Genomic DNA, 14,256 nt, shown 5'->3' with positions numbered 1-14,256 from the left:
CTCACTGCCGGCAAGGTCGCGCCGCCCTGGAAAATGCGGGATAGAGAATCCTGCCCCTTACGTGCCACCCCATGCCTGACTTTGCCAGAGTATGCACCACAAAACATGGATGAGGTCCTGAGGCAGATCAAAGTGTGGCAGCAATAAAATAGCAACACCTCACTCCCGAGGGGGCCACACCTCACTCTGGAGGGGACCACAAGTAAGAGACCAGAGACAAAAGCTCAAGGTTCATGCTACCAGGTCGTCAGCTCATATCGAATGGAGCAGGGGAACAAAAATGTAGAAATCATGAATAACAGATCAAACGTAGATTAAACTTTTGTAGTTACTTGTACAATATTTCCAGCGTTTACAACAATGCTCATCGATTTTCACAGTAACTTCATTGCAGTGTTAAGGTAAGCCTACTTGGGATACTCCTAAAGATTAAAGTCAAATGTAAGTAAAAAGATGAATACAGCCAAATCCAGGGGCTGGTTTAGCACAGGGCTAAATCGCTGGCTTTGAAAGCAGACCAAGGCAAGCCAGCAGCACGGTTCAATTCCCGTACCAGCCTCCCCGAACAGGTGCCGGAATGTGGCGACTAGGGGCTTTTCACAGTAACTTCATTTGAAGCCTATTTGTGACAATAAGCAATTTTCATTTCATTTTTCATTCAGGAGCACTAAAAAAACCTCAAAGTAGCTGAATGTCTTCCCATGTTGAAGGGCACAGGGTGAGAAGGTTTTTAAAGTTTGGTACCTGGTCAGTATTGAGGGAACTGATCTCTGCCAGGACAAAGGTTAGGTGTGCCACAATTGGTTTCAACACTCCTGGGTTCACATTCCTGGTAAGCATGCAATGCTCGCAGAAGGGATGAAAGCACGGACTCTGTGGTGGTGGTGGGAAAGGGGGGGGGGGGGGGGGGAACAGGTTTGAATTTGAACTTAGCTGGATGAACAGGCTGATGACAAGCAGTCTAAAGCCGCGTGGCTGAATATTGCTGAAAAGAGGCATGTCACCGAAGCTGGTCATCTTGCCCACACCAGAGACAAACACAAAAAGGCCAAATTTCAATTGACCACAGCAATTGTTGCCTCAGGATAGAAGGGGTTCTGATGGGTTTGCAAGTCTATTCCAAGTCCACAAATCAACCCTCCCTTTTCACCTGCAGTATAAACTGTTGCGATAGTTTGAAATTTGGCATTCTTGTGGTTTGTCCTGATAAGTGCGAGACGGAAAGCTTCATCGACACGTCTCTCTTTTCAGCAATATTCAAGTTCTGAACTACCAAGTGACTTGAAGAATAGTTGAGAATTGGGCAAGACATTGAAGGGGAAGCTTATACAAGATCGTAAGACATAGGAGCAGAATTAGGCCACTCGACCCATCGAGTCTGCTCCGCCATTCAATCATGGCTGATATTTTTCACATCCCCATTCTCCTGCCTTCTCCCCATAACCCCTGATCCCCTTATTAATCAAGAATCTATCTATCTCTGTCTTAAAGACACTCAGTGATTTGGCCTCCACAGCCTTCTGCGGCAAAGAGTTCCACAGATTCACCACCCTCTGGCTGAAGAAATTCCTCCTCATCTCTGTTTTAAAGGATCATCCCTTTAGTCATGTGATATTCTCCTTCAGTAAATCTGCCATGGGGGAAAGACGCCGTAATGTTTAACGTCCTGCTGGACTGCAATAAACCGCATGCCTCTGATCAACGTGAAAGGAACAGGAGGACGCTGTTCAGTCTCTCGAGCCATTCCACTATTCAATTTGATTATATCTCTTCTGTATCTTAAATCTACCTGCTTTGGTTGCATACCCTTAAGACCTAAAAAAAAAGCTACCAATCCCAGTTTGGAAACTTTCAATTGACTCAACAGTTTTTCGATGACAGAGGCCCAGGTATCCACTACCCTGTGCCAAGCCACTTGGTCTGGACTGGCTCTCGATCTGACCATCCAACTCCTTTTGATTATCTTAAGTACCACATTCTGATCACCCCCACCTTCGATATGGAAGCTTAGTCAGTGCAACCAGTCTTCGTAATTTAACCCTTCTGTAATGATATGCGGAAGCAATTCTGTATGTTAATATATTAGACCTCCAACCAGCAGGTGGCAGTAGAACTACACCACGTGACACTGCAACCTCGAAGAGTCTGAGTAAGGAGTCGTCGTGGATAGTCTTGTTTCGGGTCAGCTCTCGTATTCTAATTGTTAACAGTTCATTAGTAGTATTAGTATTGTTTTCTACCCACGTTATTGTAATTTAATAAATCTTAGCTAGTCACAAACGAGACGTTCTTTGGTGCACTGACTCAATCATTGCAACACATGAGAACATGATAACTTCTGGACAAATACCAGTATGCAAACAATGTTTATATTCTTGATAAATGATGAATTCAACTTCTAGTTTGAAGTATTTAAAAATAAATACTCACAGTCATAGCATTAAAAAAGTGGAAAAAAGCAATCAATGGATCTACCCGTGCAACCAATCGAACAATTTCTCTAAGGGAAAGGAAGAGACGGGTGTCAGACATGGAGGTATTTGTAAATTACTTTTGTGAAGTGCACACAGGTGAGTTTTTAAAGTTTGTAAACTTTTGCTTTTACTAACTTGTCAGTGGTGAAGATGTAGCCCACCACATCCTTTATGGATGCCAGTAAAAAGGAGATCATCAAAGCACAGCACCCTGCCAAAGTAAACCCACAGGAAATGACTGACCAAAAAAAAAAAATGGATGCAAGATATTCAAAAATTATAATCTATAATCCAAGACTCCAGAGAATTCTCAAAACTGCAGCTCAGCTGTTTCTGAACTTGGAGGCAATGTGGAATTCTCATTTTCCGTGCCACTTTTAAAAGAAGAAACAGTTTAATTAGATGAGGAATATCTATACGAGTCCAAATTATTGCTCCTGATCACTATCCAGCAAACCTGACTGGAAGTGTCCATGTATGCAAGTACGTCATTCCAGCCTCCCCATACCAGCCTCCCCGAACAGGCGCCGGGATGTGGCGACTAGGGGCTTTTCACAGTAACTTCATTGAAGCCAACTTGTGACAATAAGCGATTTTCATTTCATTCAAATAGGGCTTTGCGCCCTGCAGCCCGCAATTAAAATGACAACTCTACGGCCCTTATAACGAAGGATCAAAACGAGGGGCGCTATGCAGAGCGACCAGCATTCCTAGAACTGCACACAACCGTTAACGAATTGAGTAAGAATTCGGGAAATCGATGACATGATTTGAAAGGAGGCCATTCAGCCTATGGTATCCATGCCAGCTCTTCGAAGGAGCACCCAATAACTCCCCCTCCCCATAGCCCTGCAATTTGCTTTATTTTTGAAGTATATGTCCGATTCTCTTGCAGGCAAGTAACTCATCGCCAATGTAATTAACTGTAAACTCACCAGCACAACACAGACCAACTTTGGCATAGGTTTTAGCTTGCTGTGGATCTCCAGCACCCAAAGCATTCCCAACAGAAATACCTACAGCCATGCTTATTCCCAGAGGAATCTGCAGAGAAAAACAACATTATCATATTTTTGATGATTTTCTTCATATTATTCCTTCTCGTCATATCTAGCTTTTGCTCCACTGGTGTTCAAGGCTACTGGCCAAGTGCTGTGAAGTGGGATTAGTGTAGATTTTTTTTTTGTCGGTGCAGGTTTGATGGGCCGAAGGGCCTCTTTTGTACTGTATGGTTCTAGTATATGATATAAATGTATGGCCTAGCGTGTCTTACTGCACCATAAAGGACCCAGATTAGAATTCCCGCCCGGTGGTTATTTAATCTGCTTCCGATGCACTTTGTTGGCGACATGGATTAATATCCCGATTCCGTCAACATTTATACGAAGGGCAAAACAAAACAAAATGGGGTACTGATGATTGCTTTTGTCGAGCTTGAATAAGAAGGGACATGTGTATTTCACAAGAATTCAAAGCTGGAAACAGTGAAGGTACCAGGTGATTCCTGGGATGGCACGGTGATTAGCACAGCTGCCTCACAGCGTCAGGGACCCGGAGTCGATTCTGACCTTGGGTGACTGAGTGGAGTTTGCACGTTCTCCCAGTGTCTGCCTGGGTTTCCTCCAGGAGCTCCAGTTGCCTCCCAAAGATGTGCAGGTTAGGTGGATCGGCCGTGCTAAATTGCTCCTTAGGGTGGGATTGCAGGAATGGGATGGAGGTTTGTACTTGGGTAGGGTGGCCGTTCAAAGGGCAGACTCGATGGGCCGAATGGCCTCCTTCTGCATTGTAGGGACGCTATGATTCTATGATCCCAGTCACGCGGAATAATCTGTTTCATACTGCATGGCCAATTTGACATAATTTGTTTTAATAAACTGATGATCCTAATTGTAAACGTGTTGGGTTCCCGAATCACAGACAACCAGGGCTTATAATGAAGATTAGTATTCACTAGTTTAGCAGCCACTTCAACACTTGTGCTCTGTCCGCGCTCCCAAGGATAACTCCCAACACCATGCGACCACTCAGTCCACACTAATAAATGGAAAGAAAATGGAATTCAAGGTGTGCTCCAAGAGGTTTTGCTGACAAAGTACTGTTATATTACACTTTGTGGTACTACGTCCTTATTCTTTGCCTTGTGACCCAGAACGGTCAGATGACTTGATGATAAAGAAACCACCAATCTTTAGATTGAAGCAAACCTAATTTATTGAATAGCGATTAATTTAAATAAAGTTCACACACACTACAGAGCTATAACTACTAATAAAGTAAGGTTGAATCTGTTAAACAGTAATCTATAATCTAGTATTGACTCATGCTAACTCTCCCTCTAATCTAAACTATTCCTCGTGCTGTGATCAATACTTCTCCTTTGCTAACTACCCAAGATTCCCTGAGGTCTGATATTTATACTGGGAACTGGTGGTGCCCTCTAAGGTTTGAATTACCGTTCACATGGAGCATCTATATGCATATTAAGTAGCATAAACATTTTTTGGGGAGGGGAACAAGCTACACCATTCTACATTTTTTCTTGAATCACAGTTTCCAGTTTGTAAGAAGCGAGTAAGCTAATGGTGTGCAATCTCAATGAAATGCCAACCTTACCATATACGCTGCTGATATAACTTGAAACATGATCGCCTGCGCTCCAAGTTCGACTTCACCAATTAATCCTGTGAAAAGGGAACCGTACAGCTAGACTTTAATAATGTAAAAGACGTCAAAGCAGAATCAATATAATAATAATAATCTTTATTGTCACAAGTCGGCTTACATTTACACTGCAATGAAGTTACTGTGAAAAGCCCCTAGTCTCCACACTCCGGCGCCTGTTTGGGTACACTGAGGGAGAATTCAGTCTGTCCAAATTACATAATAGCACGTCTTTCGGGACTTGTGGGAGGGAACCGGAGCACCCGGAGGGAACCGGAGCACCCGGAGGGAACCGGAGCACCCGGAGGGAACCGGAGCACCCGGAGGGAACCGGAGCACCCGGAGGAAACCGGAGCACCCGGAGGAAACCGGTGCACCCGGAGGAAACCGGTGCACCCGGAGGAAACCGGTGCACCCGGAGGAAACCGGTGCACCCGGAGGAAACCGGTGCACCCGGAGGAAACCGGTGCACCCGGAGGAAACCGGTGCACCCGGAGGAAACCGGTGCACCCGGAGGAAACCGGTGCACCCGGAGGAAACCGGTGCACCCGGAGGAAACCGGTGCACCCGGAGGAAACCGGTGCACCCGGAGGAAACCGGTGCACCCGGAGGAAACCGGTGCACCCGGAGGAAACCGGTGCACCCGGAGGAAACCGGTGCACCCGGAGGAAACCGGTGCACCCGGAGGAAACCGGTGCACCCGGAGGAAACCGGTGCACCCGGAGGAAACCGGTGCACCCGGAGGAAACCGGTGCACCCGGAGGAAACCGGTGCACCCGGAGGAAACCGGAGCAGCCGGAGGGAACCCACGCAGACATGAGAGAACGTGCAGTCTCTGCACAAACAGTGAACCAAACCGGGAATCACACCTGGGACCCTGGGGCTGTGAAGCCGTAGTGCTAGCCACTGTGCTACCGTGCCACCCAAGACTTGCATTAAGGAGCTCAGGACAGGCCAAAGCACAGAAAATAAAACTAATTCATCACAGCAATCACTGTCGGCGAGTTGGAAAGTGCAGCACTCAGATTCATACACACAGCAAGCTCCCACAGGTGGAAATGACTAGATAATCTGTTTCTTTTACTGATGTTGGTGCTGGGATGCATAAAAATCGGTCAGGCCACCGGGAGAACCAGGCTCCGCTTTGAAATAACACAGGATTTTCCATTTAAAAAAGGACATCCACCTGTGTGAGCGGACTGGACCGCTGGCAGTGCTGTACCAATCCCTGGAATTTAGTTTAAACATTGCGGGGGGTGATGCCAACTGAGCCACGACTAACTCAAACTAGGATGAAGCCACTTCTGAACATTTACCCCGCCAGGCAAATTATTCCACAACACATCAAGCACGCGGTGTCATTTAAAATAATTTTTGTTAACTTATACCTGGGGCGAGATTCTCCGACCCCCCACCGGGTCGGAGAATCGCCGGGGCCTGGCATGAATCACGCATCCGCCGGTTGCCGAATTCGCCGGCACCGGATATTCGGCGGGGGCGGGAATCGCACCGCGCCGGTTGGCAGGCCCCCCCACCCCCCGCGTGATTCTCCGGCCCGGATGGGCCGAAGTCCCGCCGCTAAAATGCCTGTCCCGCCGGCGTAGATTAAACCACCTACCTTACCGGCGGGACAAGGCGGCGTGGGCGGGCTCCGGGGTCCTGGGGGGGGGGGGGGGGGCGCGGGGCGATCTGGCCCCGGGGGGTGCCCCCACGGTGGCCTGGCCCGCAATCGGGGTCCACCGATCCGCGGGCGGGCCTGTGCCGTGGGGGCACTCTTTCCCTTCCGCCTTCGCCACGGTCTCCACCATGGCAGAGGCGGAAGAGGCTCCCTCCACTGCGCATTCGCGGGAATGCCGTCAGCGGCCGCTGACGCTCCTGCACATGCGCCGCCTGGAGATGTCATTTCCGCGCCAGCTGGCGGGGCACCAAAGGCCTTTTCCGCCAGCTGGCGGGGTGGAAATTCGTCCGGCGCAGGCCTAGCCCCTTAAGGTTGGGGCTCGGCCCCCAAAGGTGCGGAATGCTCCGCACCTTTGGGGTGGCGCGATGCCCGACTGATTTGCGCCGTTTTGGGCGCCAGTCGGCGGACTTCGCGCCGTTTCCGGAGAATTTTGCCCTAGGTCTTCAATCTGAAAAGTAATATTCAGGGTTTAACTTATGCAAGCATTTTAATATATTGTATACACAAAGCTTTCCCCGCAAACATCCAAAAACACGGCAGTTTTCTCATGGTGAATTGGCCATTCAGAGTTCTCCCTCAGTGTACCCGAACAGGCGCTGCAGTGTGGTGACTAGGGGCTTTTCACAGCAACTTCATTGCAGTGTTAACGTAAGCCTACTTGTGACACTAATAAAGATTATTTATGCATGCTGGTGACATCCAAAATGACCTCACCACCACTTTCATTAATGGTCTCCAAATTATCAGACTGCTTATCCAACATCCAGTACTGAATAAGCAGAAATGTCTTCCACTTAAATGTTAGGAATACTGAATCCTCATTTTTGACCCTTGCTCCAAACTCCATTCTCCAGTCACCAGCCCTCATCCTGACAACTGTTGAAGCTGGGCCGGTCTTTGCGTAGCCTTGGTGTCATGTTTGGCCCCAAAAGAAGCTCCCAATACATATCCGCACCATTACTAAAACCATCCGTTTCCACATCCATAGCACTGTCTGACTCGATCTGCTGTTACCTTTAGACTCGTCTATTCTAACACTCCTGGTTGATCAGCAACATTTTACCCTCTATAAACGTACGGCCATCCAAAACTCTGCTACCTGTTTATTACGAACTCTGGAAATTATAAGACTGTCTCCTTTGGGGATGTAATATCCTATGAAATCTGCCTGGAGACAAGCCCATGGAACCTGTGTAGTATGGAGACAACCTCAAAAAATCAAATTGAAAGTAAGGTGCACATTTTAACACCTTGAGACAAAGGGCAGGCAGCTGGCCTAGCTGTATATAGGCCCTCAATCTCTAAAAGTCAGTCAGACAGAGAGATTTGGAGACTATCATCCACAACAGATACTGCTGTGCCAGGACTGTTTTGGGGTTAATGATCAAGCAGAGTGCTGGTGAGGATAGATCAATTTGAAGAAACAAAGTTTGCAGGAAGTCACAGACCAAAGAGTCACTATGAGGATGCCATACTACTGGAAGTCCATTTCATTATGCTCAGAAGGTTGAGTGAAAGAGGACTTTATTTAAAAGGACACAGGAAGATACACCCTTGTCGGGTAGGGAGAACAAATCCTGTAAAAGCCAAGAGGAGTTTGGGACTTAATAACACAGGACTAAATTTCCAGTGAGTGCAGAGTGACATACCAGCAATGGGGTTTTCGATTGTGTTCGAAAATGAATAGGGGATTTTCAGGAATGTGGGAAATTAACGAGATTAACAGTGATTTGAGATGAAAATAGAATAACGGAGAAGTAACAACACTAGCAGGCACATAAAGGAATAATGGGATGTGATTTGCCCAGTAACAAGATTAGCAGGAGTCTAGAGGCATTGAAGTGTGACTGGCCACATCAGAAACATTGTTTACCAAAGATCAGTGAGGCTATACAAATAGTAACGTCTAAAGGCAAGGAATTAGAGTGAGGTACAAAGCAGAATCCACAGGTGGGAATATCAAAGAAATTGAACAGTATAACTGCGAGCACCCTTAAATGGGGAAGGAGGCTAGTTCTTCAAACAACTGTCAGACAGTCTAGTTCCATCTATGATCTGAGCCACAGAGGCCTATCCCAGTTAACATTTAGAACCTTGGGAGATTGCAGATATTCTCCTCAAATAAAAATGCTTCATTGTTTATGCAACGACTGGACTGAAATACATCACTAAGAACTAGTGCTTCAAGTTATCCTTTGGGGTTCTGAGGCACTCTTGCAGGCAACATCAGCGAGGTTCTTAACAGAATACCTTTGCTGTAGTATTGTGTATTAGTCACCTACTAGGCAAGGTGTGTTGATGTTGATTTTAGTTTGTTTGTTTCAGTAAACGTCTTAAAATGTGAAATCGTCATGCGATCCTTAATTGATTGGTTGATTGATATTTTATTGTCACATGTACCGAAGTACAGTGAAAAGTATTTTTCTGTGGCCAAGGGAACGTACACAGTAAGTTTATAGTAGACAAAAGTGTGCGTGGGTGCGTGGGTTTCCTCCGGGTGCTCCGGTTTCCTCCCACAGTCCAAAGATGTGCAGGTTAGGTGGATTGGCCATGATAAATTGCCCTTAGTGTCCAAAATTGCCCTTAGTGTTGGGTGGGGTTGCTGGGTTATGGGGATAGGGTGGCGGTGTTGACCTTGGGTAGGGTGCTCTTTCCAAGAGCCGGTGCAGACTCGATGGGCCGAATGGCCTCCTTCTGCACTGTAAATTCTATGATATCTAGGATGAAAAGAATAATCGACAAGAGTACATTGACAATGATAAATCAACAAATAGTGATTGGTTACAGTGTGGAACAAGGGCCAAACAAGAGCAGCATAGGGCGCTGTGAATAGTGTTCTTCCAGGGAACAGATCAGTCCAAGGGAGAGTCGTTGAGGAGTCTAGTAGCTGTGGGGAAGAAGCTGTTTCTTGCATTAGCCCCTGTGGAAAATTCATATCCCTTTAAGTATCCGGTCTCTACAGGGACCATAACACAAAGTACTTAAAGTTCCATTCACTCAACACCCCTGTGCTGAGTGACTGACAATGGTACCTGTCAAGCAATGCCTTGACTTTAAAATTTTCAAATCTCACCATCACTTTGCTCCTCCCCATTTTGGTCATCACCTCCAAACCCACAACCAGTTGAGATATCTGCACTCTCCTAATTCTGGCCTCAAAGAATCCCTTTATCATTTGTGGCTATACCTTCAGGTCCCAGGGCCCCACACGCACTGAAATCTATACCTCATACCCCTCTGCCTCCGTTTCCCCCTTTACGGCACTCCTTAAAACGACCTCATTGACCAGAGTTTTTGACCATCTGCCTTAACATTATCTTATGGGGAGCTCAATCACAAATTTCTGTTCAATAATGCTCCTGTAAAGCAACATGGGAAATTTTATAATATTAAAAGAAGGAAAAGAAATACAAGTTATTGGGCGCGATTCTCCACTCCCACGCTGGTTGGGAGAATCGCCTGGGCCACCAAAATTTCCGGGGACGCTGATCCGACGCCCTCCCGCGATTCTCCCAAGAGGCGGGAATGGCCCGGTCGAGTTTCGCAGGCCGAAGAATCGGCGGAGACACCCAAAATGGCGATTCTCCGGCACCCCTGCTATTCTGAGGCCATGATGGGCCGAGCGGCCAGGCCGAAACGGCGGGTTCCCCCCGGCGCTGTCCACACCTGGTCGCTGCAGTCGTGGGCGGTGCGTGAACATGGGGGGGGGGGGGGGGGGTGGCCTGTGGAGGGGTGAGGGGGGGATCCTGCACCGGGCTTTACCTGAAATGTGGGGTGGCCCGCGATCGGTGCCCACCGATCGTCTGGCCGTCCTCTCTGAAGGAGGACCTCCTTCCTTCCGCGGCCCCGCAAGATCCGTCAGACATCTTCTTGCGGGGCGGACTTAGAGAGGATGGCAACCACGCATGCGCGGGTTGGCGCCGGCCAACCCGCACATGCGCGGATGACGCCCGTTATGCGGTACCGGCCGCGTCATCTATGCGGCGCCGCTTTTACGCGGGTGACAAGGCCTGGCGCGTGTAGATGACGCGGCCCCGATCCTGGCCCATTGTCAGGGCCTGAAGGGCCTGAATCAGTCGGGACCGGGGCCGTTCCGCACTGTCGTGAACCTCGACGGCGTTCACGACGGCGCGGCCACTTTGGCGTGGGAGTGGAGAATCGCGCCCACTGTATTTCAGATACTGCGTGTAAACATCCATTCCAATAGCCTAGGCTAGCTGTAGAGTAAAGTAAATCAAATGGGAGAAAGGAATGATGTACTACGAATAATAAACACAGGGGACCCACAATAAGTTCTCTTTTTTATAATGATGTTCACCAAATAATCACAAGATAAATGCAGACAAAGAACAATGCAGCACAGGAACAGGCCCTTCGGCCCTCTAAGCCTGTACTGGCCATGATACCAATCTTTGCCAAAACCCTCAGCACTTCCTTGTGCCGTATCCCTTTATACCCATCCTGTCCAAGTGTTTGTCAAGATGCCTTTTGAACACCGTTAATGTATCTGCTTCTGCAACCTCCCCATGCAACGCGAACCAGGCACTCAACACCCTCTGCGTAAAAAAACCTGTCTCACACATCTCCTCAACATTCTGCCCCATGGACAATAAACCTATGCCCCCTGGTGACTGGCCCCTCCACCCTGGGAAAGAGTGCCTGCCCATGCACTCTATCCATGCCACTCATAATCTTGTAGACCTCTATCAGGTCACCCCTCAACCTCCGTCTTCTAATGAAAACAGTCCGAGTCTATTCAGCCTCTCCGCATAGCTAACACCCTCCAGACCAGGCAACATCCTGGTAAACCTCCTCTGCACCCTCTCCAAAGCCTCCACATCCTTCTGGTAGTGCGGCGACCAGAATTGTGCGCAATATTCCAAGTGCGGCCTTACCAAGGTTCTATACAACTGCAGCATGACTTGTCAGTTTTTGTACTCGATGCTGGAGACAAACAACTAGACTTCCCGCCACGCTGAAGGCCGAGACGGATAAAAAAAAGTGCAGATTTCAGATTTACGGATAAATGATACTTGACCTGCACACTGAACAAAGAGGGCTTTCACTCCTTAATTATTACAAAGAAAAGGAGTCAGGGGTTTCAAAGAGGAAATGTTAGTTTATTCACCTGCGAGGAAAATTCCAATTTCAAAGGTCCACCATTCAATACACAACATCAGCATGCTCGGTACTGCCAGCTGTATAAAACAGCCCCACTCCTGCAGGCAGTCAGTGGACCATCCTAGACAAGAACAACAGTTGACACAATGTACAAACCAATATAGAGGAGATTAAAAAGTTGACACAATGTACAAACAAATATAGAGGAGATTAAAAATGAGAACAGAGGGAGGAGCATAAGACCTTAAGAGAAGCAGAGTTAGGCCACTCGGCACATCGAGTCTGCACCGTCATTCAATCATGGCTGATATTTTTCTCATCCCCATTCCCCTGACTTCTCCCCATAACCCCTGATCTCCTTATTAATCAAGAACCTATCTTTTGCAAGGGCCACGAAGAATCCAGCACGAGTTTTAAGGATACAAAATAATAACATTTATTTACTATAACAATATATACATAACAGTAGCAGTAACTTCCCTTGCTACCTTCTCCTTCCTCCTGGTTCCTGAACTGGCCAGCTTATTTATACTAGGAGTTTCTCCGCCCCCCTCATTGGGGAAGTTCATACTCCCACAGGATTGTGGGATAGTCATTAGTCCCCAGCCAATCATAAGTAGGCAGGTTATAACATCCCTCCCCCCCAAAGTCCAAGGAATCCACCGAAGACCCTGGCGAAGGAAGGCGTCGGACTCGTTTGGCCGCAGGCCGGACGCCATTTGCACGCGGCGCTGGATCAGGCGGCGTGTAACGAGACGGAGACCGGCGCTTCCGTGATGAACGGCGCGGTTGTACATCCACGGCCCGTGGACCCGAGGATTCCCCCTCTGATGCATCCTGTGTCTCCATCTCGGAGTCAGAGTCTGCTGCCTCCGTCATGTCAGCGTCTCTATCTCCATTTGGTCCCATAATGAACGGCGCAGGCTTCGAGTGAGGCACCAGTGGAAGATTTTGAGGACTACCTTCCCTTGTCTCTGGTCTTTGCGGCTGCTGAAATGAGCTCCGGGGGTGGGGAATCTTTTGAGGGGATGATCTTCTGGACCGGACGTGGTCTACATGTTTTCGCTGGAGACGACCCTGGGCTTGCACTTGGTAAGATATAGGGTCCGTTTGGCGAAAGATTACACCAGGAACCCATTGGGCACCACCAGCAAAATTCCGCACGAATACTGGGTCACCGGGCGCAAACTGCCGAATCGGACGATGCCGAGACAATCCCTGTCCCTGCCGTTCTAGTGTGCGGCGTACTTTTGCGCCAATGTCCGGGAAAACCATACTAAGGCGGGTGCGGAGTCTCCGGCCCATTAGGAGTTCTGCGGGAGCTACCCCAGTCACTGCATGGGGGGTGGTCCTGTACGTAAACAAAAAGCGAGCCAGTCTCGTGTCCATTGATCCGGAAGACTGCTTCTTTAGGCCTCTTTTGAATGTCTGCACTGCACGCTCTGCCAACCCATTTGAAGCCGGGTGGTAAGGGGCAGTGCGGATATGGCGGATGCCGTTCATCTTTGTAAACCTAGCAAACTCCTCACTCGTGAATGGAGTGCCATTATCCGTGACCAGCACCTTGGGGAGGCCATGCGTACTAAACGATAAACGCATCTTTTCAATTGTTGCACAGGACGTTGTCCCCTGCATCTTATGCACCTCCAGCCATTTGGACTGGGCGTCAATTAGTAGAAGGAACATGGATCCCTGAAAAGGGCCTGCGAAATCTGCATGCAAGCGTGCCCAAGGCCGCCCTGGCCATTCCCAGTGATGTAGGGGCGCGGCCGGCGGAAGCTTCTGATGCTCCTGGCAAATGGAGCAGTTTTGGGCCACCTTCTCAATGTCGGTGTCGAGGCCTGGCCACCAGACATAACTCCGGGCCAACATTTTCATCTTGGTCACGCCCGGATGCCCATTGTGCAAGTCTGATAATATCAGCTCCTGGCCTTTTTCCGGGACAATCACACGCGTCCCCCACAAGAGGATGCCGTCTTCCACGCTGAATTCTGAAAGCTTGGAGAAAAATGCCCGCAACTCGCCTGGGAGCTGTCTATGCTGCCCACCATACAGGACTATGTGCCGAACCTTTGACAGGACTGGCTCTGTCTGGGTCCACTCACGGATCTGTGATGCCGTGACAGGCAAGGTGTCCATAAAATTTAGGGTTGCAACCACCTCACCGGTCATGGGGGTCGACATGGGGCCGGTCGATAAAGGCAATCGGCTCAGTGCGTCGGCATTTGCTATCTGCGTACCTGGTTTGTGCTCCAGAGAATACTCATATGCAGCAAGCAACAAAGCCCAGCGCTGGATCCGTGCAGAAGCAATGGGCGGTAT

The 14,256-nt window shown here is 48.6% G+C and overlaps 1 protein-coding gene across 4 annotated transcripts in view; it reads right to left on the bottom strand.

Moving 5' to 3' along the window:
• The window catches only part of LOC140386941 (multidrug and toxin extrusion protein 1-like), a 92,881-nt gene that overhangs the window by 8,581 nt on the left and 70,044 nt on the right, over positions 1 to 14,256 (bottom strand). For 2 of the 4 annotated variants that reach the window (XM_072469854.1, XM_072469851.1), the window contains 6 exons: positions 11,942 to 12,055; positions 5,088 to 5,155; positions 3,410 to 3,518; positions 2,610 to 2,685; positions 2,431 to 2,500; positions 745 to 873 (listed from right to left, as the gene is read on the bottom strand). In XM_072469854.1, coding sequence (XP_072325955.1) covers positions 745 to 873; positions 2,431 to 2,500; positions 2,610 to 2,685; positions 3,410 to 3,518; positions 5,088 to 5,155; positions 11,942 to 12,055 — 566 coding nt within the window. The remainder of the gene's footprint in view (positions 1 to 744; positions 874 to 2,430; positions 2,501 to 2,609; positions 2,686 to 3,409; positions 3,519 to 5,087; positions 5,156 to 11,941; positions 12,056 to 14,256) is intronic. The other 2 variants (XM_072469852.1, XM_072469853.1) reach the window with 2 other exon arrangements.

This window comes from Scyliorhinus torazame, chromosome 12, assembly GCF_047496885.1.
Source record: "Scyliorhinus torazame isolate Kashiwa2021f chromosome 12, sScyTor2.1, whole genome shotgun sequence".
Classification (NCBI taxonomy): Eukaryota; Metazoa; Chordata; class Chondrichthyes; order Carcharhiniformes; family Scyliorhinidae; genus Scyliorhinus; species Scyliorhinus torazame.
This window is presented reverse-complemented; position numbering and strand designations above follow the sequence as displayed.